Below are 27,361 nucleotides of genomic sequence, written 5' to 3' on the forward strand. Positions count from 1 at the left end.
CAAAAAGATATTCGCCGGAAAAAGCATCGGCCACGCAAGAAAACATAACCAAGGCAGCAAAGCCTAGAGGAATAACACCACCATTGAGGCCCATGATGTCAGATATTCTTGCATTGGCCATATTGGGGTGGCCTCTGTAACATAGAAGGACCTCAAGGAAGAACCCAAGCCCTTCTATGTAGGGATTTTGTTTCTAAAAATCCTTTTCAACTATGGAAATGCATGCCTCTATATAACCATTGCCATGTTTGTCTGTCCTGCTTCTCTCTGCCTAAAAATAGCCCCTCTACATGTCCATTTTTAGAAGCTCCCAACGGAAAACTATCCAGAAAAAGATGATGATTATTTCTATGTTTAGTTATGTCCTTAACTTCTGGCAACCTAGTCTTCTCTGGAATAGCAAAGCGAATACCTTTTTTTAGGGAAAATTGGGTGCTCGAGCCCAAACAAAAGAGAATTTCTACAAAATAAATTAACAATTTTTTTTCTTTCTATTATTCCTATTATACCTTGTTTCACACACTATGTGACGATTTCCTTTTTATATTTAAAACGGGTTGGACCAGATTTTTATTGGTAGCGGAAGTTAAATTTTTATTGGGACCAGATTTTTTATATAATCAATCCACAAGTTTAAAATGTTGTTTATCAATAGCCTTACACGAGTTTCACAGAGCAGCTAAATTCAAAAACGCAACTCCCCTTTTCCATCAAAGGGTACTTTCAGCAATGGTGATACGAAGTTACCAAGAGTCCATCCCACGTAAAAACGACAAAGTTAATGGGGATATTCGGATGCAGTGCGTGTATTTCTAATTTGCTATGGATTTTAGACTATTTTTAATAGGGTTTTGTTTTCTATTTATTGTAAACTTGCAGTCCATAAGCTTATGAGTATATATAAATAGGATTTTTGGGGGCCAGGTTAAAGTGAGAGAGATCACAAAGGCATCAAATTGGGTTTGAGTTTCCTCCAGTACTGATGAATCTCTAAATGATGCTGATTGATATCATGATCTCCAAATGACGGTTATGTGGGACATTCGGAATATATATGTCGCCAAGGCTTGGGCGACATGCAAGTGTAACAGCTTGCGTGTATAGCTTGAGGATGTGGGCTATCGTGGACGCTAAAGGAATGACCAACAGAAGTGTGGGTAAACCGATGGTGTGTTGGATCGCTATGTCTTGACATGGACATGAGCGAGACATGAGGAAAGCATGCGACGTGGTCGATGCAGTTGACGTGTCTTATGCAACGCTTGATGTATGGGCGTCAAGGGTTCGTTGCCGGATGCGGGATGATTGTATTGTCATACGGTAGTGTGACTCGTTGTCTAGTGGAAGACGACACTTGAAGGTAAACCTCTCGCGGAGTTGTGAGAGTCATGAATATCATGAAAGGGAGAAGGCTGACCAGGATTCGAAGGGATCCTGGGCCGCACGGGTGTGCTTTGAGTGGCGAAATGTGTGTTTCGCTTCCGCCGCGCCGCGCCGCTCGCTCATCCCGTGACAAGTGGTATCAGAGCGAAAGCTCTAGTAGTTCAGAGAAGGATGTCGAAGAACTGATCGATTCAGATGGTGGTTTCTGTGTGAGAGATTCGTACCTAGAAGAGATTGGTGATGAGAAACTTTGATAGCCAGGTAGCAAGTCATTACCTGTGATGGGTAGTGGACTTGTGAAGTTGGATGAAGAACCCAACGTCACTGTAGATGATTGTTGGAATCAGGTTGTGTGACGGTTGATGGAAACCCGTCTTGGTGCTGGATCCTACGGAAGGGTGAAGGTATCCAAAAGTTTGCCTCGAAGTTTTGAGAAGACATCAAGCAGAATGACTCTAAGATGTGGGATGATGGTTGGTGTTGCTACTCGGTTGCCTAGTTTTCTAATCCGTGCACCAAGCGCCCGGAAGTCGGGTAGGCAGGGGTACTGGCTTGTGAAGTGATGTAGCTTGTTCAGTTCAGGATGTGGGGAGGATGGGAGCGCGAGTTTGGTGAGAGTGTTGAAGATTGACTAGCACTCGAACCGTGGCATACCATTGAAGGTTGTGACAAACTTTGTTGGTAACAAGTGTTGAGCAGACGGTGCGAGACCTTTGTTCAGGGAAGATTTGTGAGGGCTGAAGGCCGAAAGGGGGCTGCCTTGTAAGGAAGTAAGTCACTGACGGACTAGGCTCCGTTGAGGGAGTAAGTTGCTGATGGACTAGGCTTTAATGAAGGAGTCGCTCGAGTGGTTGCTCTTGCAATTGTGGAGAACGTGTGGGTGAAGTGCAATGTTTGACACAAGGTTGCTGACTAATATTCGGAATGCAGGAGTGTTCCAAAAGTGGATCCCAGAGTCTTTCTTGCGAAGATGGTGGCTAAGGACACAGTACGTCCGCACTTGATGGGAGGCCAAAGATGAAGTAACTTAAGGGAGGATGTCTTACTTGGTCCCTTGTGGATGCTATAGAAGTATGTTCTACCGAGTTCAGGTTTGGGCGATGTTAGGTGGTTCTACTTGTAGTAGGGATGACATCAAACCTTGGTGAAGTGTGAAGGCCTAAAGTGTAGTAGAGCTTCACTTCGGAGGCACGTTGACGAGATAAGTGGGGGAGACCCACGAATGCCATTGAGGTATGGCAGCGCACATGCGCAAGACAGATGCTACAGAAGTAACTGAGGGAGGATGTCTTACTTGTTCCCTTGTGGATGCTACGGAGGTAGGTTCTACCGAGTTCAAGTTTGGGCGATGTTAGGTGGTTCTACTTGTAGTAGGGATGACATCAAACCTTGGTGAAGTGAGAAGGTCTAAAGCATAGTAGAGCTTCGCTTTGGAGGTATGTTGATGTGAGGGTGCGTCGACGAGATAAGTGGGGGAGACCCACGAACGCCATTGAGGTATGGCAACGCACCTGCACAAAACAAGTTGAGAAGCCTTGGAGGGGACACAGTTGACAAAGTGATGTTGCGTGTTCCGGGCTAAGGTTTGAGGAAGATGGCAGTGTGAGTTTGGTGAGAGTGCTGGAGGTAGGCTATACTCGAACCATAGCATGTCATCGACAATTGGGTTGAATTCAGTTGGTGATGAGTGTTGAACGAATGGTGCAAGACCTTGTTCGGGGAAAAGTTGTGGAAGCTCAAGACCGAAATGGTGCAGTCTTCGAAGGGAGTAAGTCGCTGATGAACTAGGCTCCATTGAGGGAGTAAGTTACTGACGGGCTAGGCTTTAGTGAGGAAGTCACTTAAGTGGTTGCTTTTACAATTGTTGAGAACAGGTGGGAGAGGCACAATGTTTGACATGAGTTTGCTAATTGATATCCGGAACGATGGAGTGTTCCAAAATAGGGGGATCCCGAAATCTTACTTGGAGGCATGGTTGCTAAGGACATGGAGTATGTCCGCACTTGAGGGCAGACAAAGTTGGAGTAACTTGGGGGTTGACATCTTACTTGTTCCTGTGTGGATGCTATAGAAGTGGTTCTGCCGAGTCCGAGTTTAGGGCGTTGGTAGTCAGGTGGTTCTACTCGTAGTAGGGATGATGTTTGACCTTGGTGAATTGTGGTGGCCTAAGTGTTGTGGAACTTTGCTATGGAGGCACCCTGAGGTGAATGGTGTGCCGACGAGATAAGTAGGGAAGAACCTTGAATGCCATGAAAGGTATGGCGGTGCAGATGCACGAAATAGAGGTGCCGTGGAGGACACACGGTTGTCTTGCGAGTCACACCCAAGCGGGGTGCATCTCTTTGAATGTGGAAAATGTGGAAGTGCTTGACCAACGAACTATGTGATTGTTCAAAAGGTTGAGTGCGACAAGAGACAGAGGTCTCGGCCCAAGAATAGGGAAAGGAGAACAACTTTGAAAGAGAAAGTTGAAAAGGGTTAAGGCAGTGGTGCTTTGTGGTCCTTGGAGCGAAGAGAAGAGGATACTCCTATATGGTGTTGTTATGCAGCGATGCAATGGGCAAGTCGACGAGGACGTCGCCATTATCAGTGGGGGAGAATGTCACGGATCGCACATAAGTGAGTGCTATCGTGATTCCGAAGTCGGCAGTGCAGTGGGGCACGTCGACGAGGACGTCGACATTATCAGTGGGGGAGAATGTCACGGGTCGCATTTAGACAAGTGCTACCGTGACTCCGTTGGGACATCTATGCGCCTATGAAGTAGTCTAAGTGTGGACGGGCGATAGCTTAAGAGCTAGAATGGTTGGTGTTGGCCAAGTTGCACTTGTGAAGGGTATTTTGGGTATTTCCGAAGGTTACGAGAGGAACCTGAGGGAACCAAGAATACCGAAATGTTCGTGATGTCGAGACGCAGGAAACGCAACTGACGGTTCGCCATTCGGAGTTCGTATGAAAGAGTTATGCCCAATTATGACTCCTCGTGCATAGGTGATGTTTCCTCCTGGCAGAAGGCTAAATGCATAAAATGCTATATAGGGGGTGACATGGTGTCATGCTCTCCACCACCCCTGGTGCTTACACCCTTGTGGCACTAAGCGAGCATCCTTATGACATTGGAGATAGTCATGAGGGCGGGCATAAGATTGTTGAAGGATAATCTGTGCCTCCGAGGGAAAGGAATTCCCGAGGACAGTACGAACACGCAGGGCCGTTCGTATTGCGCATCGTTGGAAAGAGTGAGGTCAACGTATGGCATTCGCTATGCCATCGGCTAGCGAGGCATATGACAATACTCGATGGACTTGGCTTGGGTTCGGCCTTGTCTAATATTGAAGGACGATATTCGGATGCCGGTACGCATGGGTTGCGACCTCATGCAATGCATAGACGGTTATGTGGGACATTCGGAATATATATGTCGCCAAGGCTTGGGCGACATGCAAGTGTAACAGCTTGCGTGTATAGCTTGAGGATGTGGGCTATCGTGGACGCTAAAGGAATGACCAACAGAAGTGTGGGTAAACCGATGGTGTGTTGGATCGCTATGTCTTGACATGGACATGAGCGAGACATGAGGAAAGCATGCGACGTGGTCGATGCAGTTGACGTGTCTTATGCAACGCTTGATGTATGGGCGTCAAGGGTTCGTTGCCGGATGCGGGGTGATTGTATTGTCATACGGTAGTGTGACTCGTTGTCTAGTGGAAGACGACACTTGAAGGTAAACCTCTCGCGGAGTTGTGAGAGTCATGAATATCATGAAAGGGAGAAGGCTGACCAGGATTCGAAGGGATCCTGGGCCGCACGGGTGTGCTTTGAGTGGCGAAATGTGTGTTTCGCTTCCGCCGCGCCGCGCCGCTCGCTCATCCTGTGACATTGCTACGGTTAATAGCTCTTTGTATTTTCCAAAATAGTCTCAGTAAAAGTAATATGTATTATATATATATATATTGTACAATTGTATCCGAGAATAATATCAAGAAATCACATTCTTTACAGGATGTGAGAGAAATTGAGATCACGAAAGGTGTTTTTATTACTAGTGAAATTTATCGGGGCGATGCATGCACAAGTATTCTTATAGGTGTGTGTGTGTGTCTGTCTTGGAGTCTTCCACACTACAAGTAGGATCAGAACTGCATTAGCAGCAGGTGCTGGCTTATGCCCAAGTATTCTTATAGTTTTAAGGACGTTAGTGTGTTGGAGATGATAGAGCTAAAGCAACAGCCATTCACCGGCAAGGAGAACTTTACACTATGGCAAAGAAGGATGAGGAACACCCGAGGCCAACAAGGTCTCAGTGTTGTCTTGGCAGGCAAAGACATGAAGCTGGAAACCATGACATCAGAGGAGTGGGACATGGTCGATGAGTTGGGTAGGGGTTCGATTGAGAACTATATATATAGCTGATGAGGTATGTTCAATATGATTGAAGACATTGCGAAGCAAATATTGAAAAGCTCAAATATATGTATGTAGGAAGGTCACTTTCAAAAAAACCTTTTCTTGAAGGATGAACTCCTAAATCTTCGAATGGAAGAGGGTGGAGATCTCTTGGAGCATTTAAACACCTTTAATAAGTGTGTTGCAGACTTGTAGAGAATGGAAGTTATGTATGATACGGAAGATAAGGCTATTTTTGTCTTGAGATCCTTACATTCATCATACAAGCAGTTCAAGACAACGCTTAAGTTCAGCAAGAGCACGTTCAAATTTGAGGAGTTTGTGAAAGATATTCTCTTCCATCATAGGATAAATGATGAGAAGAGCTCTCAAGTTGAAGGTCTAGTTGCAAAGGTCGGTGAGAGGGATCGTTCAAGTAAGCATGAAGGTAAGAAAGGTAACATGAGTAGGTTAAAATTCAAGGCTAAAGATGGTTGTTTTGAGCGTGGGTCAAAAGAACACTAGAAGAAGAATTGTCCCACATGGAAAGAGAAGAGGAACAAAGGGGAAGAAATCAGCGGGCACAGTGGGGGTTGTTATGGATATCAATGGTGAGCTTTTGTGTTGTTGATAAAACTAATAGTAATTTATTTTCTGTATCTTCTTGGAGATTCTCTTCTTGCTGGATTTTGGATTCTGGGTTCTCATATAGTATGTGTTCAAACAAGGAGTGTCTTTACACATACGAGAAAGTTGATGGTGTTGAAGTTGTGATAATCATAGTCTGAAATATCGATAATATCGAGGAAATATCGAGGATATTTCGGTTTTTTTGAATCACGGATATTTCGGAACATATCCATGTACATATCGTATAAATATCGACAATATCGACGATAATATCGGAAAATATCGATGTCGATAATTTCGCTCACATTTCAGCAATATTTTGTCAAAATATTGGTGTAATATCGCTAAAATATCGAAAATATCGATATGAAGGAAAAAAAAAGTTATTAAAAAAAATAAAATAAAAAAAAGGAAAAAAGGGGAGAAAAAAGCACAAAGGGGATATGAACCCCTCCCATTTTACTCCTCCAACACCTTAAACACCATATCACTTATGTTTTTGTGATAATATGCTAAAATATTTATATTTATATGGGTGGTATGTTAACAATTACATGCAAAACTATTTTGGGGATTTATTATTTGATGACTACTCTTCACAATACACTTACTCTACACATAGAAATGATGAAGATAGTGAAAAATTTGAACCTCGTATGAACTCTATGTGGTACTAAGTCATTCATGTATCTTACCATGCAATGTATAAAGTGTAAAATATTATAGTAAATTATTATATATGAATGATTACGGTGTATTTAATCTTTTTTCATTAATTATTACATATTTTTTACACTCATAGTGTTTGCCCGCTTGCTGTATAATCAACTTAAATTAGTTAAATCCATCATGCAATGCATTTCCTTCTAATTTTTTGTGATAAACTCATAGATAATTGACTAAATTGACATTCTCCAACGTTTCAATAAAAATTTCCAAGTTTTTCTTACAATTTCCGTGGTTTTTATTCAATTTTTATCGATATCGATAATATCTCGATATTTCCATCGAAATTTCCATATTTTTGGACTACCGATATTTCCGATATCATCGATATTTTAGACCTTGGTGATAATGGACGACTCAGTTTGTAAAGTCGAGGGCACATGTACGATTAAGCTAAAGATGCATTATGGCATTGTTAGGACATTGAGGATGGTAATATATGTTTCAAGTTTGCTTAAGAATCTAATTTCCCTTGGTACTTTTGATAAAAATAGTTACATGTACAAAGCCATGAGAGGGAAAATCATAGTCTCGAGGGGAATATGAAAACATTACAAAAACAACCCAGCCACAAGGGGCGGGAGAGGAAGATGTTACGTAGTGGTGGGTGGTTATTTTGAGAGATGGAGATGGGGCATATGGCTGGGGCTGGTGGGTAAAACAAAATATTATTTTATTAATTTCTATTTTTATTTTTCTAATTTGTAAAAAAATTTAGATAAATTGAAGGTAATATGAAGGTCAATATATTTAATAATAGTAATCTTGGAAAATAAAAGCTTTGCATTAATGACATTGTTTTAGTACTAAGAAAGTGACACATGGCATGAGGAGAAGGGAGAAAGTCAAAAATAGAAAGTTAGAGAGAAGGTTGCTAGCCGATTCAAAGCTTAAGGGGCAACATTGGAACAAAAAATGATTTTTAAAAATAAAAATAAAAGATTACATCATAAAATATTTAAAAAGGAATGTATTCCTATATGGCACAAAAGTCAAAGAACTTGTATCAAAGTCGCCAAATTCGAAGATTAAACCCAACTTATCAATGAAAATTTAGATCTATATCAACTTTTCCATTTTTTTTTTTATGTACTCGACAACATAGAAATGTCAGTTGTTCAATGTGTCCACCTTCTTACACCCAAGTTTGAAACTCTCTCAAAAGATTATAGTAGTTTAGAGTAGTTTAAAACTATCGCTCGTGTCCAAAAGCATTTCAGTTACAGAAGCTTCCATGCTCTACCTCCATCCATATTGAATTTTTTAAGTCTTCCGAAAAACATAACTGCTATGAGAACTAATTTACCCTGATCACTCCATCTTCCTGAAAATCCATACCATTTGTCCTGGCAATCGCCATTAGGATGGATCTGTCGTTTACAACTATAGCCAGTAGTAAACCCTACATTTCCATAAGCGCTGCGGGAAACAAAATATAATGGTAATAAATTAGCGAAATTGCAAAGGGCAAAATGCATTGCAATATTTTAAAAGAAAATTAAACCAAATAACACAAGTAACAAAATCTCAGTTGTAAGCAGTATTGGTGGAGCCCTTCTTTTCAAAGAAATACTCAAGAAGGGTTACTGAAGATTTATCGGGTTTCATATGTCTGATTTACCTGATGACTTCAATCACGATATTCAACACATTGAAATTGAGGGGATCTTCCTTCATCTGTTTCCTCTCAGTTATGCATACTAGGACGATAAAGATGGCCAGATACGAGAGCTGTGAGAATATGAGATTCTCCACAACCTTTCCCCTTCTCGTTTTCCTCCTTTCCTGAGGTTGTAGAGGATTTTGATCATCATCTTTTATGGGAAGGAACGAAGTGTAAGGAGGAAGGTACCTTCGATTAAAACAAGAATCATTATCAGATAAAGGAAAAAAAAAGAAAGCTCATGATTAATAATATATATATATATATATATATTCTAAATTACTCTAATTTAAAAGGAGTGGGGATTTGAACTCGGGTGCAAGGGACTGTCCTAACTACTTGGCATGGTTTCAAAGTTTCAAGGCTACGTGTAGGGGACCTTAATTCAACAGGGGATCCATCTAGTTCCAATAAAAACTGAGTTGGGATGTGTCTGTTAGTTGTGTCATTGATGAGATGAGATTCAAATATTTAAGAGAGAGAGAGAGAGAGAGAGAGAGAGAGAGAGAGAGAGAGAGAGAGAGATAGAGATTGAAAGAAGCATGTGATGTCTTTAGTTAGTGGCAAACTAAGGAACCAACAAAACCTAAACCAAAACTCATCATCTTCTTCTATAATTCTAGTAGAAATGCATGTGGGTCCCTTTCCCCTAGGCCTAGGCTGAGTTGGTGCCTCTAAGTGAGGATCTTCACCTGCTAGCATATGCTTATTTAATATTTCATTTTCTTTGCCTCTTTTGGCAACTTGGCTATGAAGACTAGTTTTTTTTTTCATTCATTGTTTTTTTGCCCTTGTCATCCACAATGTGTTGAAAAAGAGCTAACTAGTCCAACATTTTCTTGTTTACTAACTAGTTTAACACTCTTACATATTGGGATTAATTTTCTGTTCATCTACTTCTGTGTGGATCAATTTTATATTAATGAAGTTTTTTTTTTTTTTTTGGAGGCTAAAAATCATTAAGTTCCATGTACTAAAAACTGAAATTTGGTGAATCACATGATGATGATCATGCGATAATTAGTATGTCACAAAGTAATAAAAATAATTTTTATGACAGTCTAATATGTTATATTATAAAAATTATGATTAATTATAATAATCATAGGACTATAGATGTAAACGTGATTCTATTTAACTAATAATTATTATGATTGGCAATTGGACAGCAAACATGTTTGTCAAACAAGAAGATTTTTCACACTTGTATGTATGTATAGATAATAAATAGATAGATGCATGGATGGATGGATGGAAAGAGAAAGAAACTAACATCATCACGACGAACAATACCAAGATGGCCGGAGAAATGATCGAGAGGTCGACAATAGTTTCACCGGTATGTCTTGAATTCACACTTTGAAACAAAGCGCCAATGATTTTCTGGTAAGAATTCAGGCCACTTAAGCTGTCTGAACTCCACTCCAAGGACAAAAATGCTACCAACTGTACCATGATGAACCCGAGAACTGTGACAACCAAAAGTGAAGAATGGAGACTTGGAAGCAAGTGGAGGAACCCAAGTTTCCTTGTGTTCTTCAAAAGGTAATTACATAAGTGTTCTTTCTTTTTGAAAATTTTCCCCAAAACCCAAATCGAAAATCTCAAGCATGAGGGAAGCAATGTGTTGCCCAAAAGGACTTGAGGAATGAGAATGAGGAGGAGGCCTGTGTTTTTGCTGAAGACCATCATGTTTTCATTGGTTGGAACAAAGCCACAGCTTGAGAAGGTTGAAACTGTGGTGAAGAAAGAGAATGTGTGCATGTTTAGCTCCTTGTTTTTTAGTATGTTTCTTGCACTTGAAATAACTGCTAGATAAAGTGAAACCATTAGCACCCCAAGACCATGAATCACTAAAAGATAACCTACAACCACGCAACCCAAAAACTTGATTGAATTAAACTTCAAAGATTCACCATCTAATGGTTTATCAATTTGGTCCTGATCATAAACCTCCACACCCAAATTTAAGTCTTGGAATTCAGGCTTGGATGCCAATGAGCCCAATTCAACATGATCAAAAACAATATTATTTGTGGGTGTTGATGAAGGACTAATATCACTGCTGGCTGAAGCAACTTTTTCTTTTGTTAGCAGCATGAGCTTGAGCTTCCACAGCTGAAGTCCAACCATGGAGGTAAAGACCTCCCCACCTATGAACATCAAAATGGTTAAAATGATGAGCTGGGCATTGGAGAAAACCTCCATTTCAACAGTGGACATGCTAGAAACAGTTGAGGCAGAGACAGAGGTGAAAAACAAATCTAAATTCCTAGGCCGAAAAGAAGGATCGGTTCTTGGCTTCAAAGCCTTGAGAACCCAAAAACCAAGAAAGGAGAGGGTGACAAAATAGACTAGCTCGATCCAAAATGGCTTTGCCCTACGGAGGACGAACCGATAATAACATACAAGTAGAAAACCCATGGGTTTGCTAAGACAGGCTAGTTTGAGAAATGAACAACTACAAAGATGTTGCAATTTCTTGCCAAAACAAACTAAGTTGTTCATCTTTGCTTAGTAATTGATTTGAAGGAAACGTTCGTGCGGCATATGGTTGTGCGTATAGGGTGGGGTTTTATATATGAAGGAAACGTTCTTGATGGAGTTTTTTCTCGTCTTTTTTCTTATTTATTTAAAATTGAACACTAACTTGAATTCAAAATTTCCTCGAAAGCAGTGAATATTTCCTCGCAAACAACGAATACTTGAGCCATTATATGTCAAATGATGATTGATTTCTTTGTAGAATTTTAAGACACGTGGATGAGAAACAAAATAAAAAGAATATGCTATATGTGTGTGAACATTACGGGTTGGTTTGAGATTGTTTCTTTAGAAAGTACTTCTGCGCATAAGCACTTTTATTATAAATTTTTTGAATTTTCATACAAAAAAACCCAAGTGCTTCCTAGAAAAGTATTTAGAAGTGCTTCTCCATTAAGTGCTTCTAAACTTTTCTGTCAAACGCTATTATAAATGCTTTTAATTGTCAGAAAGCACTTTTAGCCTCACTCCCATACACGTCTAACAATATGCATGCAATTGAGGGGGTGCTATAGGGTATTACTATATCCAAAACTTACAAATATAAAACTGAATGATTGAGGAAATAATAGAGGTTCACGTGGAGTAATTTTTAATTTTTTTTAATATCGCAGGTTCTTTCATTTGATCAAATATTAATGTAACGGTGCATCATCCAATTGTACGACTTGGTCCATTGCATAAAACATGCATATTCATATATAGTACATCACAACATGAATTTTGATGAGACATGTTTACAAATTTTATTGCCATATTCATAGAAGATAGTTTTTTATTACCAAATCACGTAGTTGTTAGGGATATCTCTCTCTCTCCCCCCCCCCTTCTCTCACACACACACAACTTGTCTATCTTAACCGTACAAGAGCATATACTATATGCATACGACGTGCGAAAAACTAAACGCAACGCTTGAGCATCCAACATCCCGCTTGAGCCTCCAGAGCACATAATCATTTCATGTAGCATCACACCTCTAAAAGCCAAATCACTAAAGCAAGTAAACCAAGTTTGAAAACCCCCGAAACTTGACCCTCTCATCTCTTGAAATATACTCTGTTGTGCCACGACTATGTGGCACACGTAGGGCTAGGCATCTCTACCGAGAAACCTATCAAACCGGACTAGTTGAATTGATTTGGTCCGATTTTCTTTATTTTATTTTTTAAAAATTAAGTTGTGAACCGGATTGAATTGGAATCTATTGTTCAATTCACAGTTTGGCTTTTCTCAAACCGCAAGTTCACCTAAACTGAACCGGTCAGTTTGAAATATTGAACTTTTATATAATTTGTGATAACAATGGAGTCGAACCCTTATCCTTCATATTGAACTTTTCCTTGATGAAATGTGGGTTGACTTTACTGTTTCTTGTACGGCCATGTTGCACTAGATTGTGTGAAATATCAAAAGCGAACTTATTATCACAGTGTATACTCATGGTTTTTCTCGGGCTCGAATCTAGAACCCTCAACAAACTCTTTAGTCAAAGTAACTCAGGAACTCCATTGATCTAACTTTGATTCAATCGTATACACATCCAAATAGCATAAAATTTATTGTAAATTATAGGCACACAATTGAATTATCTGGATAGGTACATTATTATAAGGTACATCATTGAACTATCTAAACCATGCCACAAATACAACGTAAGTCCATTATCAAAATAAAACATATATATACACATATAATATGTGAGTTTATACAAATCAGCTCCGTTATTAGTTGGTCACTGGGTCCCTTGTGTTCTTAAATGATGCAATGTCATCATCATGTGCCCCGAGTTCTTTTTTTTTTATTTAATAAATTCTATGTGATTGCATAATTCAGTTAAAAAAGTCATTAGCCACAAAGAGCCAATACAAACTAGCTACAAAATGGCCATTACAATAACGGAGCGGTCTAATATCAAAATTAAGAAAATCTGGTATGTCTCCACTAACAATCAGGCATGATCGAAGAAATTTTGGCATAGGCATCCCAAATAAATTGCAAACTTAGAATAATAAAAAAAATGATAAAGCTTGAAAAAACCAAGCCATAACAATACAAATAAAACTCTCACCAAGGAGAGATGAAAAGCTCTCACAAATGAGAGATGAAAAACTCTCACAAAAGGAGAGGTGAAAACTACACAGAGAACCCAAAGAGTCTTTGCAACTTATTCCAAACATAAAGAAATTGTAAAAAAGATGGTGGTGGAGATCCGACGCCGAAATGCAGGTGAAGATCCGACGCTGAGTCACAACCGCTTATAATGGTTGGATGAAAATCATAAAAAAAAAACTAAGACAAATAGGGAAAATCTTTTGTCTCTGAAAATAGGGGAAGAGGTGAAAGGAGGAAGAGAGGAAGAGAGGAAGAGAGGAAAAGAAGAGGGGAGTACTATAATTTTGACCAACTATATGTTTTGATCATAAACAAACAATTATAGTACCACGGTAGTACTATAATTTGACCAACTATATGTTTTGATTTTCTAGCAAGTTTTTCAACGTCTCTCTCTCAATTTGGTGGCAATGGTTTCAGCCACATTTATGCAGTCTAAGTTTATGCAAGTTTGTAGTTTGTAGTCTAATTTAGACTTAACAGTGTTAAATTGTAATTAATTAAATGGATAGGTGTCAAAAGTTAAAAATTAAATTGTCGTATCTTGAATCATTAGATTATTAGAATGATTTAGATGTCTCGAAATGCGGGTAAATATACAACGTTTAAATATAGAGGTTCGGGATCTCTCTATGAGAATTTTAGTTTTATTTTTTCTTTTTAATACAACATGAGTCATTTAATACAAATTTTCGCCCGTAAATTTTTGGAATATGTTAACTGATCTTATTGTATATCATATCTTCCATGTAGTGAGATTCAATACAAGGGATACTTGTAGTTCAATTGATTAAAAGTATTTACCTTTAAACTTGATTAAAATACTAAATTTGATTTCTACCTTTCCTACTGCTTGTATCAAAAAAAAGGTGAGACCTAGCTAGATAAATTCCATATATATATTAGAGCAATGATTGAAATAATTGATGATTGGAATAATTTATTTCTGCAGTTTCATTCAGATTAATCTGATGACATATATATATATATATACAGAGAGCTTCCATTGAGGGATCCCTCAAATAAGCTTATTTGAGGGACACCCCTTGTAGGCCCCACTCCGGATTGTATTTCACTAATCCAAACCGTCTATTTTGTAGATACTCATTCAAAGATCATCCCTACAAAAAATCACTTGAATCCGATATCATTTGACCACTCAATTAAGTTATTGAAATTTTAGCATTTTCTTGAAGTACCGTGTTCATTGATTTTGTAAGATACAATTGGATGTCGAAACGGTTTCCGATTTGTCTAATTTTTTGTTAGGATGATCTATGAATGAAGACCTAAAAAATAGATGGTTTGGATCATTGGGAAAAAAATTGTAGGGTACCCTAAAGGGCGTCCCTCAAATAATTTTATTTGAGGAATCCCTCAATAGAAGGGGACTATATATATATACAACTCAACAGCAATAATTAGTTATTTTCAACTTCATATCTGAAACTTCCTAGCTAGTATGCAAGATTTTTATTTTGTTATCGAAAAACCTGGAATGTTTTAATATTGCAAATCATTTTCTTTTTTTGGGTTTGGGATTTGAAGCTAAGACTCTTTTTAGTGAGCATCATGTTTGTACATGTGGCGAAAGTAAGGGAAAATTCAATGGATAAGAAATTATCCTATCCATTAACTAATAATTGAAGACTGCGGTAGTAATTAATATATAAAATGGTATTATTCCCACTCCTAGTTCGATCACCATGTCCCTTAATAATATTTTTTTAATTGAAAATTATAAGAAATTATATATTGGAATTTTCAAGCCGTTTAAGAATGCTTCTATAAGAAGTACTTTTGATAATAAGCAATTCTACTTAAAGCGGTTTTATAAGAAGCACTTTCCAAGTATTTTTATTGAATGGCGTATGTAGAGCATGCGTGAATGACCAACCTCACTCTGAGATATCTTCCTTCTTGAAAGTTATTTGGTTTTTTTATATGATATCCACAGTGTCTCTAGATTTGTAATTCAATACACAAATTAATCGATTATGTGAAACGTAAAACATAAAACTCGAAATTATTTCGCAAATGAGTGAAAACGTTCATAATTATATATGTTATATTATATCATTTCGATTTGGAATTTTAACTTGGAGTTTTATATGCTGTAATGGCATGTGTACTAATCCGTAATTGAAATCAAAATAAGGAGTTGAATTCCTACATGAAGTACTCCTATGTTTACTTCACATAGAGGAATAAAAATGTAAGTGGGGTCTACACAAAATCAGGAATTCAACTTCTGATTTTGGAGGAATTGAACTCTTAGGTGGAAGGTGGTATTCTAATTCCTGGATAACTAACCCATCTAGAGTCTATCTATTTTACCCATTATATCCTCACACAATTTTTAAAATTCCAAATTTGTCATCTATTTTAACCCCATAACAAGAGCATTTTAGTAATCAAATTGGATTTCAATTCCGATTCATGGTAATTTAGTAAATAGCTTATAAGGAATCAGTATCACTCCTACCCCAATTTCATATAGTTTAGTAAACAACTTCATAGGAATCCGGATTCTAACTCTCCTCAATTCAAATCATCTTCAATTCAATTCATTCTCATCTGATTACGGATTAGTAAATATGAAATAAACGTATATGCCGATTATATAACAGACAACGAATTTGTGTTGGATCTAGGAATAATAACTAGGAAATTAAGAAACTATAATTGGCAACATATGGCACAATGTGTGCATACATATTGAGTGTGGAAAAGTGTAGGAAGTAATGCGCATAATTGTACAACCACATCACATGAATATACATCTAAATTGCCATAGAAAATTCGAACATAAGAATAGTTGCCCACATGACATACGGAATATATTTGAATTGGAATTAAAGTAGAAAAGGTCTTAGAAAGTTGGTGAGTTTTGTTATTTACTGGACTGTCGTTTGTCAAGTCCATGTAGAGACAATTAAATGATTGCCATTGTTTATTCTAAAAAGTCTGATTGATGATGGATGACCAAGGTGACAACATATACAGTTGAATATTTAGATACCCCTCCGCGTACAAGCCGTGTCCACTATTAAGAAATTGCCTCATCGATTGTATTTAAAAGTTGGTATGATAAGTTGGTGTTTCTAGCATTATTGTTTACGTAGATTAATTTTCATATTTATAAAGGATCATGTCACACATATAATGCTTGAAAGTGTAATGGATGGCTAGCTTGACTTAGATATCGCGTAATGGATGGCTAGCTTGACTTAGATATCGCAAATGTGGAGATTGTAGGGGTTGTATGTATCAATTCAAGTCATGGATGTGTATAGACATAACTCCACATTAGAAAAAATCCACAACAATCTAAATGCAGGGTTGCTCAATACTAAGAGTAACAAAATGTTTTCGAACATGTATTGGACTTGGATAGTTAGGTTAGAAACAATAATAATGTTGAATAAAATTTAACAATGATCGATCTATTTCATAACACACATAATATGACAAGTGTACCTATTAGAATGGTGGTTTGGTTGAAGTTGATGATTTAGCTCTTAAAATGATCGATTTCATTTTCAAAAATCTCATAAAATGCCTTTGATTAATTAATATGCTAAAAGAGATCATCATTTATTATATAAGGTAAAATAAAGAAAATATAACTAGTATGTGTTGCAAAGAATATAGTCTGGTGCCTCAATGGCAGAGGTTCGAAATCTGTTAGAAACACTTTGTAATCAAGACAAGCCGAATTCCGAACATGGATTAATCCTACCCTTTAAATGTGAGAACAGCTCATAACATCTACCATATATATATATATATATCCATAACATTACTTTATCACTTCATCCTCGTATCATGGGTGGTCGGCTACTAGATTTAAGATAACGAGAGGCGAGGCTATTGATAATCTTGGCTTCTAGCATCATGTAACTTCATTGCCTTGTCGGTTTGGCACTACATTATCTAGTAGAGCCACATGTCATTGCCATCAAAATCAACCATCGCATTCAAGTCCCCATGCTTTATAATTTGTGGGTCTTTGCTTTTATTATGATTATATTGTATTTTATCAATATATTAGATAAATATTCTTAAAGAAAGAATTCAAAATTTTAATTCAGAAATTTAATTACGAAAAAATAATATATTAAATTTAGATTTTTAATGTGTTTTCTTTATTTACTTCAAAGGATAAAAGTCAAAGAACATGCATCTGAAAATAAAAAATGTGACTTACCCAATGACAGCTAATCGTTTTGGACCTAAGATCGTTTATAAACTTCATATTTGATATATTGCGGGGTTTGTAGGTAAGGTAATTAAGAGCACTTATCCTTACACCCGAAGTCATATGTTCAAGCTTCTTGCCTCCAAAAATAGCTTGTATAAAAAATAAAATAAAAAAGAACATATTTGATGTAGGTTGTTTTCTTAGTCAAAAGTATATATCCACATTTGGATAGTAAAGCCCAATTAGTTTAGTACCACGACATTAATGATAGTAGCTCTTAAAGAAGCCCAAGAAGATCGACCTTGTCTCCCAACACTCTATTGTACATTACATGTAATTGGGAAGAGCTCTCATTACATCCATTTGCAAATTTTTAGCTCTTAAAGTCATGTAATTGTGAATGACCTTTGCATAAATATGTAAACAAGGATTAAATTGATGGAGGCTTGTCAATAACCACTCTAATTGGATTTACATGACTTTGGTCATGTGTAAAATTGACGGCGACTGTCGCTTCAATTTTGCAAGATGTTTGTGAGTAGTTGGGGGATCCATTTCTTATGGGTGTGAACACTCCCCTGCTTTTGCAAGAAAAGAAAGGGGAAAGTGATAGAAAACTTTACTAGTTGACTTGTTTATCTTGGATAGTTCCTAGTTGCCAAGTTACAACTTGCTTCTGTACGAACTATTTGCTGCAAACTGCAGTTTATGTGTCAAGTTGTAGAATCGTTTTTTCATTTTCCTTTTTCTTTTCCTTTTTTTTTTTTTTCAGTACAAGTAATAGTCTAAACTATAGCAAATGGAGAATTTCTCACACATACACAACTAAGATGTCATGAGGGTTGGAACCTGAAACCTCTTATCCCGTTGGCTCCTCCCTCTTCCATATGTTTGCTTCACATGTGCAACGTCTAAAATCTTTCTTTGTTGGGTATAGGATGTAAAAATGATTTGTTGGGCCTAGATCTTTTTTGGGTCGGCCTGAGAAAGACTACGCCTGGACCCAATAAAATCTAAATATACTAAGATAGTGTTAAGAACATCAGACATATTTTATAGAATATTTGAGCACGCATGCTTTTAAATTTGTAACTTTGGCATCATATTTTAATCAAGCAAGTTGTAGCTAATTTTTAATCTTTGAAAAAACAAAGTTGCGATCTAAAAAAATTAAGGGAATCAACTTATGACATTTCTCACCACACCAAAACCAAATAATTAATATTCTAGACGGCATGGCAGAAACAGGTAAAACTCAGAATAGATGTATTATATGAGTTTTACTACTCACCTGAGCAGTGTCATTCTCGGCAAGGCTTCGACGGACACCCTCCCCCAAAGATATTCGCCGGACAAATCATCGGCCACGCAAGAAAACATAACCAAGGCAGCAAAGCCTAGAGGAATAACACCACCCTTGAGGCCCATGATGTCAGATATTCTTGCATTGGCCATATTGGGGTGGCCTCTGTCACATAGAAGGACCTCAAGGAAGAACCCAAGCCCTTCTATGTAGGGATTTTGTTTCTAAAAATCCTTTTCAACTATGGAAATGCATGCCTCTATATAACCATTGCCATGTTTGTCTGTCCTGCTTCTCTCTGCCTAAAAATAGCCCCTCTATATGTCCATTTTTAGAAGCTCCCAACGGAAAACTATCCAGAAAAAGATGATGATTATTTCTATGTTTAGATATGTCCTTAACTTCTGGCAACCTAGTCTTCTCTGGAATAGCAAAGCGAAGACCTTTTTTAGGTAAAATTGGGTGCTCGAGCCCAAAAAAACAAGAGGATTTCTACAAAATAAATTAACAATTTTTTTTTCTTTCTATTATTAAATGCCATGAAATGTTAAAAAAGTAAAAAAAATAAAAAAAGTTTTCAGCAGACAGTGCAACATCTCGCCCTTGAGATCATCCAACAAACAACATAAAAAATCTAGTGCCATGGCTTCCGTCCAAACAGAAAATAAGAAATTGGATTGAGAAAAGTGCATGCAGCTGCTGAGGTTGACCAAGTAGTGGCCTGCGAAACGTCAATATCAAACTTGCAATCAACAAAGACAAGTTTTTCAGAAGCACCACGCCAGAACTTATTTTAATTTGCTTAGAAGAATAATTCAACTTAAAATCTATCCTTCTTCCCCTGGAACAGTATCACTTGCCCATTAGTTAGTCTACCATGCGTTCTTTTTGCTTGTAGATGCCCTTATTATTATAATCACTGAGCTTTTATTGTAAGAGAGGCAATATGATCATCTCCACTCCATTAAAGGAACTTTTTATCTCAAATTCAGGGGTTCACACTGGAAACGCATTTCAGTTCTGAAAAACGTGGTTTTGGCCATGCTTGGGTAAATTAGAAAATGTTGCTCTTGGCGGAAAGTAAGTTTGGTAAAGACACCCATTTTTGGTGCATTAAAGAATTAAAGAATATCCCACTTTGTCATTCATGAGTTTAGGCTATGGTAATGGTAACCACTATAAATAATTAATGCTTGTATCTTGAGATATCAGACAAGCAACCAGATATCTTTTTCTTAAATAGTTGTGCTTCTGCGTCTTAATCATGACTCTAACTAACATTGATCATGAGAAGCAAATATACTGCTTCAAAGTCTTCTATGCTTTTCTTGTGGTGCTTTTACTGCACATGAACAATCCTTCCATTGGATGCAGTGAGAGGGAAATGCAAGCCCTCCTTGCATTCAAACAAGGCCTCGTGGATGACGACAATCGCCTCCTTTCATGGGGAAGACAAGTGCAAAACAAAGACTGTTGCCAATGGGACGGAGTCTACTGCAGCAACCACACTGGCCATGTTGTTAAGCTTGATCTTGGAGACCAATCTTTGCAAGGTACGATTAGTCCTAAACTCGTTGAGTTGCAGGATTTGGAGTATCTGAACCTTAGTTTCAATAATTTCAGTCGTAGCCAAATTCCAGATTTCATTGGATCTGGCCATATCAACTTGAAAATCTTACACACTTGGAATATCTCGATTTAGGACACTATTAATCATGCAAACAACCTCAATTGGCTCTCTAATCTTTCTTGTCTAAAATACTTCGACCTCAGTTATACTAATCTCACCGGTGTTGTTGGTTGGCTGGAAGCAGTTAATATGCTTCCTAAATTAAGAAACTTGATATTACAGGGGTGTAATCTTCCTTCTCCAATTATATCCTCTGTTTCTGTTATGAACTCTTCTAAATCTCTTGTTCATGTCGATCTCTCCTACAACAATCTTAAATCTTCAATCTTCCAATGGTTGTCTGGTACTCATACGCATACCAACCTTGTTGATCTTGATCTATCTGGGAACAATTTCAATGGTTCCTCAATTCCTGATTATTTCGGAAACATGAGCTCTCTTGCATATCTTACTCTCCCCGATAGCAGACTTAAAGGAGGGATCCCGAATTCCTTCGCCAAGTTATGTAGGCTGCGAGAGTTGGACCTTTGGAGTAATAGTCTTAGTGGACAACTTTCAGACTTTGTTGAAACATTGTCCAAATGCGCTCAAATGACATTGGAGCGTTTGGATATCTCTTACAATAACATTTCGGGTTCACTGCCTGATCTTACGAACTTCTTATCATTGAAAGACTTGTCTCTCAGGGGCAATAACTTAAGTGGAAGAATACCTGAAAGTATTGGACAAATGTCCAAGCTGGAGGCTATTTATTTTGGTCGGAATTCTTTGGAAGGAGTGATTTCAGAAAGTCATTTTTCAAAACTCTCCAAATTAACTTATTTGGATTTATCATCTAACTCACTACTTTTAAACTTCAGTTTTAATTGGATTCCTCCCTTCCAATTGCGAGACATAAAGTTGAAGTCTTGTAAGATGTGGCCGTCGTCTTTCCCAAAATGGCTTCAAACTCAAAAAAATTATACATTGCTTGATATTTCTGATGCTGGAATTTCTGATACCATTCCAAGTTGGTTTTGGGATTTGTCACAAAAATTAATGGTTATGGATATCTCTCACAATCAAATGAGAGGACCAGTGGGAAATATTAGATTGGAGTTTGCATCGCACCTAAATTTGAGTTGGAACCAATTGGAGGGTCTAATCCCTTCAATTCTATCAAAAGTTTTAGCTCTAGATCTCTCCCATAATAACTTTTCAGGGGCAGCTTCTATTTTGTGTGCAACCGAGGATAGTAATTTAACCTTCCTTGATCTCTCAAGCAATTATGTATCTGGAGAACTTCCGGATTGTTGGATTCATTTTAAAAAATTAGTCTTTCTTGATTTGAGCAATAGCTCTTTATTTGGAAAAATTCCCACCACAATGGGGTACTTGTTTAGTATCGAGACACTATGACTAAGTAACAACAGATTTGTGGGAGAGTTGTCTTCACAATTGAAGAATTGTACAAAGTTGACACTTTTTGATCTTGGGGAAAATAACTTATCATGCTCAATACCTGAATGGTTAGGGGCTAGTCTTCCAAATTTGGGTATCTTAATCCTTCGAGGTAATCAGTTCTATAGCAGCATCCCGCCCCAATTATGCCATCTGACACACATTCAAATTTTGGATTTATCGATGAACAACATCTCTGGAACTATACCCAAATGTCTCAACAATTTGAGTGCTTTGACTCAAAAAGGAAATTCAAGTCTAACTATCCAACATTACTATACATATCAGTTGGATAAAGTATTAATTTCTTGGCCTTATGATAATGAAGCATCTTTAACATGGAAAGGGGTAAGGTCTAAATACAAAAGTACTCTGGGACTTGTAAAGAGTATTGATCTCTCAAGCAATAAGTTGATTGGAGAGATTCCTAGTGAAGTCACTGATCTTGTTGGTTTGGTTTCTTTAAACCTGTCAAGAAACCAATTAACAGTTCAAATACCTCCAAGGATTGGAATGTTGCAGGAGTTAGATTCCCTTGATTTATCAAGAAACTAGATTAATGGCAGAATTCCAAAAAGCCTATCTTGGATAGATCGTATTGGTTACTTGGACTTGTCAGAAAACGACTTGTCTGGAAAAATTCCAATAGGCACTCAGCTCCAAAGCTTTGGTCCATCTTCTTATGGTGGAAATCCTCTACTTTGTGGACTGCCACTTCTAAGGACATGCACTGAGGAGGAAAAAGGTCTAGGACAAACTGTGTTGGTGAATCAAGACGATAAAGATGGGCTCATAACGTAAGGATTTTACATCAGCTTGGGGCTTGGGTTTGCTATTGGATTTTGGGGAGTTTTTGGCACTCTTCTATTCAACAGGTCATGCAGATATACATACTTCAATTTCTGGACTTGTTTCATAGATTGGCTGTACGTGAAGGCAGAAATCATCAGACAAAAGATACCTCATACTAGATAAATGGTAATTACTACTATCTCTCTCACATAGTATTTTTGAAATGCATGCAGATATTACAGAACATAATTAATATTTTTTTTTTAAGGAAACATGAACTTTCTTTCTTTTGCTATATAAGAGGAACATGCATGCATGATTTTGTTCATTGGTTATAATCATAATCAGTCAGTCACAGTGACAAATTTGGTTTATGTGATTTATCTTTTTTTCAATCTTATGGGTCGTTTACCTTCGTCTTTAGTGCAGGCACTTTTGAAACAACATACTTAGTTGAAGATGGACGAGATGAAGGACCGCTATTTGTACTAGCTTTCGAATACTTGAGTGATGATGATAAGGGATCTCACTAAAATAAAGGAACCATTTATTTTTAGAGTAAATGAGTTGTACCGTTATTCGTAGGAACTTAACGGGAACTTCACCCATGAAGTATTTGGTATGATATTCTTGTGTACCTCATGGTTTTTTCTGATTCGAGCATGTTATCTCAATGTAGGAAATGGTTTTTTCCTTATTTATTTCAAAAGGTACAATCGACATAATAAAAAAAAGTCAAAAAAGTCAAAAAACATGCATCTAAAACGAAAAAAAATGTGAACTTACCCAATGACTACTAATCGTTTTGACCTAGAGCTAAGATAACGAGAGGACTTAAGATCGTTTATAAACTTCATATTTGATATATTGCGGGATTTGTAAGTGAGGTAGTAAAAAGCACTTATCCTTAACCCGAGGTCATATGTTCAAGCTTCTGTTGTCCAAAATAGCTTGTATAAGAAAGAACATATTTGATGTAGGTTGTTTTTTAAGTCAAAAGTATATATCCACTTTTAGATAGTAAAGCCCAATCAGCCCAATTAGTTTAATACCACAACATTAATGACAGTAGCTCTTAAAGAAGCCCAAGAAGATCGTACTTGTCTCCAAACACTTTATTGTACATTACATGTTATTGGGAAGAGCTCTCATTACATCTATTTCAAACACACCATTGATATGCTAATTTGCAGGAATCTAACAACTACATGCAACTCGCTTGCAGACGTATGTACAAGATGTTATGTATGAAATAAACCTAAACGATCAGTTAATTAAGAATCAAGATAGCTTCCAAGCTTTGCCATGTTTAGTACTGAAACTCTTTAGCCTCCCAAAGAACATGACAGTAATGAGTATAAACTTTCCTTGGGTACTCCACCTTCCGGAAAATCCAGCCCATGCGTCTTTGCAATCACCTTCATGTTTCAGTCGACGCTTGCAGCTGTAGCCAGTTGAGAACCCAACATTCCCATATGCACTACAAATCAAACGCAGTTTTTGCTAATTACATTGGGCTCCATTTGGACAGCGGTATTTGAAAGAAACGATTTGTATTTGAAAATAAGGCTAATTAAACTTGATATAAAGCTAGAAAACATCAGACTAGTACATTTGTAATAGATTTGAGATGACTATATATGCAATGAGTCAGTTGAAATCCTTTGTTTTCTTCATTTGCTTTCAAAATTTTGGCATGGATTGTAGCAGTGTGTAATCTTACAACTTAACCTTGTAATGTCATCTAAATCCTTAGATTAGAATCACTTCATCCAAACGGAGCGTTAGTGTTTCCTACCGCCAGGGCCGTCTGTGAGTTTCTAAGGCCCCTAGGTGAAAACACTAGTGTACTTGCTGAAGGCAGAGAACTAAATATAGTAAGTTGAACACAATTAATAAAGCATGTAATTACGTATATACTTACCTAATTACTTCTATAATGACGTTAAGAACACTAAAGTTGAGGGGGTCTTCCTTCATCTTTTCCCTCTCTGTGATGCAAATGAGAATGATAAACATTGCTAAATAAGACAGTTGTGAAAATATTAGAGACTCCACCAAAGTCTTTCTTGGGTTTGGAATGCCCTTTGCTGAGGCAGAGTCTTCGCAATCGCTAGTTGTTGGAAGAAATGTAGTATATGGTGGAAGATACCTGAATTGTATTAAAGAAGTTACTAAAATTCACAACCACAATATGCAATTTATTTATTCTTTTTTAATATATACTTCTTCCCGAAAATATGTGCTTAATTTTTTTTTATACAATTGATATTGGAGGAGAGGGGAATCGAACCTAGAACCTTAATCCTCTTAACCACTTCAGCTACAAGCACTTGTAATATATACTTAAAGTTGGAAATAAGGGTATATGGATCAGGTTCGGCCAATTCCCTAAATTGTTGTATATAAGGGCATCAGCTCCATATTTGATTGACTTTATTCCTTTTATACTTACAAGAATAAGGAACCCCAACTGGCATGAACACCAAAAGAGTGGGGTCAAATAACAAATGCAAAATCTCATCAAAGAGACACTTTCATACAGTGAAAGTCATGCATGCTTTCTTTTGGCAAGAATATAGCCACTCAGTATAATAAAGATTGGGTACAGTGCAAACAAGTCAAAGATTTAGGATGTTTGATCATGAAGTCATGGACTCTCTGGTAATGAGAATAAGAGAGAAATTCTTTCTAATTTATTCTAGAAATATATATAAGAGAAGAGATTCTAGCAAGGAAAGTGCATACACTTATATTCAAAAGTAGTCCAATTTTCTGGGCAGAAATAGGTTTGCGCAGTGACAAAGATGGATTTAGTTATAGGAATTGATGAGAGCAAATACGAAAATGATATACGGCCGGAGAGAAGAGAAGATGAAATGAAATCACAAGGCACCAGAAAGGTATATTGATACAAATGATCATAAGCAGTAATGCTACGGTCATCAAATTTACTCACTAAATTATTTGTGATTGTGTCACTATCTTTTTTTCTTTCATCAATCTTAGCATATTGTGGAAATTTCGTTAATAGTCCAAATTTGATAATATCGAGAAAAAATTATTGAGAAAATAACCTCACTTGATTAACAAAATTTGATAAAGAATTTAATGAAAGCTAGTAGATTTAAGAGACGGAGACAGAGACAAAGACTCACATCATCACCACAAAGAGCACTAAGATTGCAGGAGAGATAACAGAGAGATCAATAACGGATTCACCGGCATGTCTCGAATTCATGGTCTGAAAGATTGAGGCCACAAATTTCTGATAGGCAGTCAGACCATCCATGGCTTCAGATTTCCACTCCATGGCACAAAATAGTGTAACCTGAACTACTATGAAGCCCAAGACAGTAATGGCCAGAAGAAAAGAACGAAGACTAGATAGCATATGGCTGTAGCCCATGTCTTTATAATTCTTCAACATGTAACTAAATTCCACCCTCTTGGTAATTTTCTCCAAAACCCAGATCAGAAATCTTAGGCATGCTGGATATAAAGTGTTGCCAAGAAGGAGTTGAGGAAGGAGAAGAAGCAAAAGACCTGAGTTGTTCTTGAAAACTATCATATTTTCGTTTGTGGGGACAAAACCGCAATTTGAAAAGGTGGAAACTGTGGTGAAAACAGCAAATGTTGGGATTTCAATGCCTTTTTTTTCGAGTACATGTCTTGCACTTGGGACAAGGGTGAAGTACAAGGAAACTAAAATAGAGCCACCTATATGAACCACTAAAAGATAGCCCAAAACTACATAACCCAAAAACCTAATAGAATTATACTTGTTGTTGATGTTGTTCATACCATCTATGTGATTAATAATTTGCGGTTTCTCATTCTCTAAATGTGAATGAGTAGCCAAACCCAACTCAATTTGATCAGCATTAGAGTCTGGGAAATGGTTTTTGGTATTGACTACATCAATTCTGCTGTCTGTTTGATGATCATGAAACTTGGGAATAATTTTGGACTTTGTAAATAGAAGTCCAAGCATGGAAGTGAAAACCTCCCCACCCAATAACATCAAAATGGTCAAAATAATTAGATGGGTGTTTGAAAAGACCTCCATTTCCACTACTGACATGCTTGAGACTGTTGTGGCAGACACAGATGTGAAGAACACATCAGCGTCCTTGGGCCTAGTAGTTCTTGGCTTTGTGAATATCAAAGCCAAATAACCCAACAGAGAGAGCATCACAAAATAAACAAGCTGGACATAGAAAGGGTTGGCATGAAAGAGCAAGACACGAAAAATTGATCGAATTTGAGCTTTAAAAGATTGGGAGAAGCAAGGCAGTTTGTTGCATGAATAGCTAGAAAGCATCTCTAGTTTATGACCAAGAACAGCAAAGTTCTTCATCTCTCTTTACTTGGAGAGAAATGGCCTGGCCATATTCTCAGTGGTGTGGGGTTTATGTAGTGGAGCATCAGGAACTGTTCTAGTAAGCGTGATGCTTCCCTGTGGATGGCCAAATTGAAGATAACTAATTAAAAATGTGCGCATTATCTTTGATTTGTTGCACTTTCACATGATATGATGTGGGG

At 37.3% G+C, this 27,361-nt stretch overlaps 3 protein-coding genes across 6 annotated transcripts; 1 reads left to right on the forward strand and 2 right to left on the reverse strand.

Annotated features, from left to right (window-relative positions):
- On the reverse strand, window positions 8,302–19,106 carry LOC18791294 (sodium transporter HKT1). The gene is made up of 5 exons (XM_020555612.1): window positions 18,943–19,106; window positions 10,750–11,168; window positions 10,062–10,707; window positions 8,747–8,977; window positions 8,302–8,544 (listed from the first exon to the last, which is right to left on the reverse strand). Exons 1-5 carry the CDS (start codon window positions 19,104–19,106, stop codon window positions 8,346–8,348), a joined length of 1,659 nt encoding a protein of 552 aa, XP_020411201.1. The 3' UTR covers window positions 8,302–8,345.
- On the forward strand, window positions 20,252–23,438 carry LOC109946676 (probable LRR receptor-like serine/threonine-protein kinase At1g63430). 3 transcript variants are annotated; one of them, XR_002269765.1, is made up of 2 exons: window positions 20,252–20,507; window positions 23,241–23,438. XR_002269765.1 is itself a non-coding variant. In XM_020555198.1 (2 exons), the coding sequence occupies exons 1-2, from the start codon at window positions 20,303–20,305 to the stop codon at window positions 23,347–23,349; spliced, it is 309 nt and encodes a 102-aa protein (XP_020410787.1). In that variant the 5' UTR covers window positions 20,252–20,302; the 3' UTR covers window positions 23,350–23,438. The 3 variants fall into 3 exon arrangements, 1 of the variants encoding a protein (XP_020410787.1); XM_020555198.1 differs by having other exon boundaries at window positions 23,246–23,438; XR_002269766.1 differs by lacking the exon at window positions 20,252–20,507 and adding an exon at window positions 22,057–23,002 and having other exon boundaries at window positions 23,246–23,438.
- Window positions 23,886–27,207, reverse strand: LOC18791946 (sodium transporter HKT1). Of its 2 annotated transcripts, XM_020564808.1 has the most exons (3): window positions 25,975–27,206; window positions 24,741–24,968; window positions 23,886–24,296 (listed from the first exon to the last, which is right to left on the reverse strand). In XM_020564808.1, exons 1-3 carry the CDS (start codon window positions 27,174–27,176, stop codon window positions 24,098–24,100), a joined length of 1,629 nt encoding a protein of 542 aa, XP_020420397.1. In that variant the 5' UTR covers window positions 27,177–27,206; the 3' UTR covers window positions 23,886–24,097. The 2 variants fall into 2 exon arrangements, with proteins under 2 accessions (XP_020420397.1, XP_020420763.1); XM_020565174.1 differs by lacking the exon at window positions 24,741–24,968 and having other exon boundaries at window positions 25,975–27,207.

This window comes from Prunus persica, chromosome G1 (assembly GCF_000346465.2).
Source record: "Prunus persica cultivar Lovell chromosome G1, Prunus_persica_NCBIv2, whole genome shotgun sequence".
Taxonomy (NCBI): domain Eukaryota; kingdom Viridiplantae; phylum Streptophyta; class Magnoliopsida; order Rosales; family Rosaceae; genus Prunus; species Prunus persica.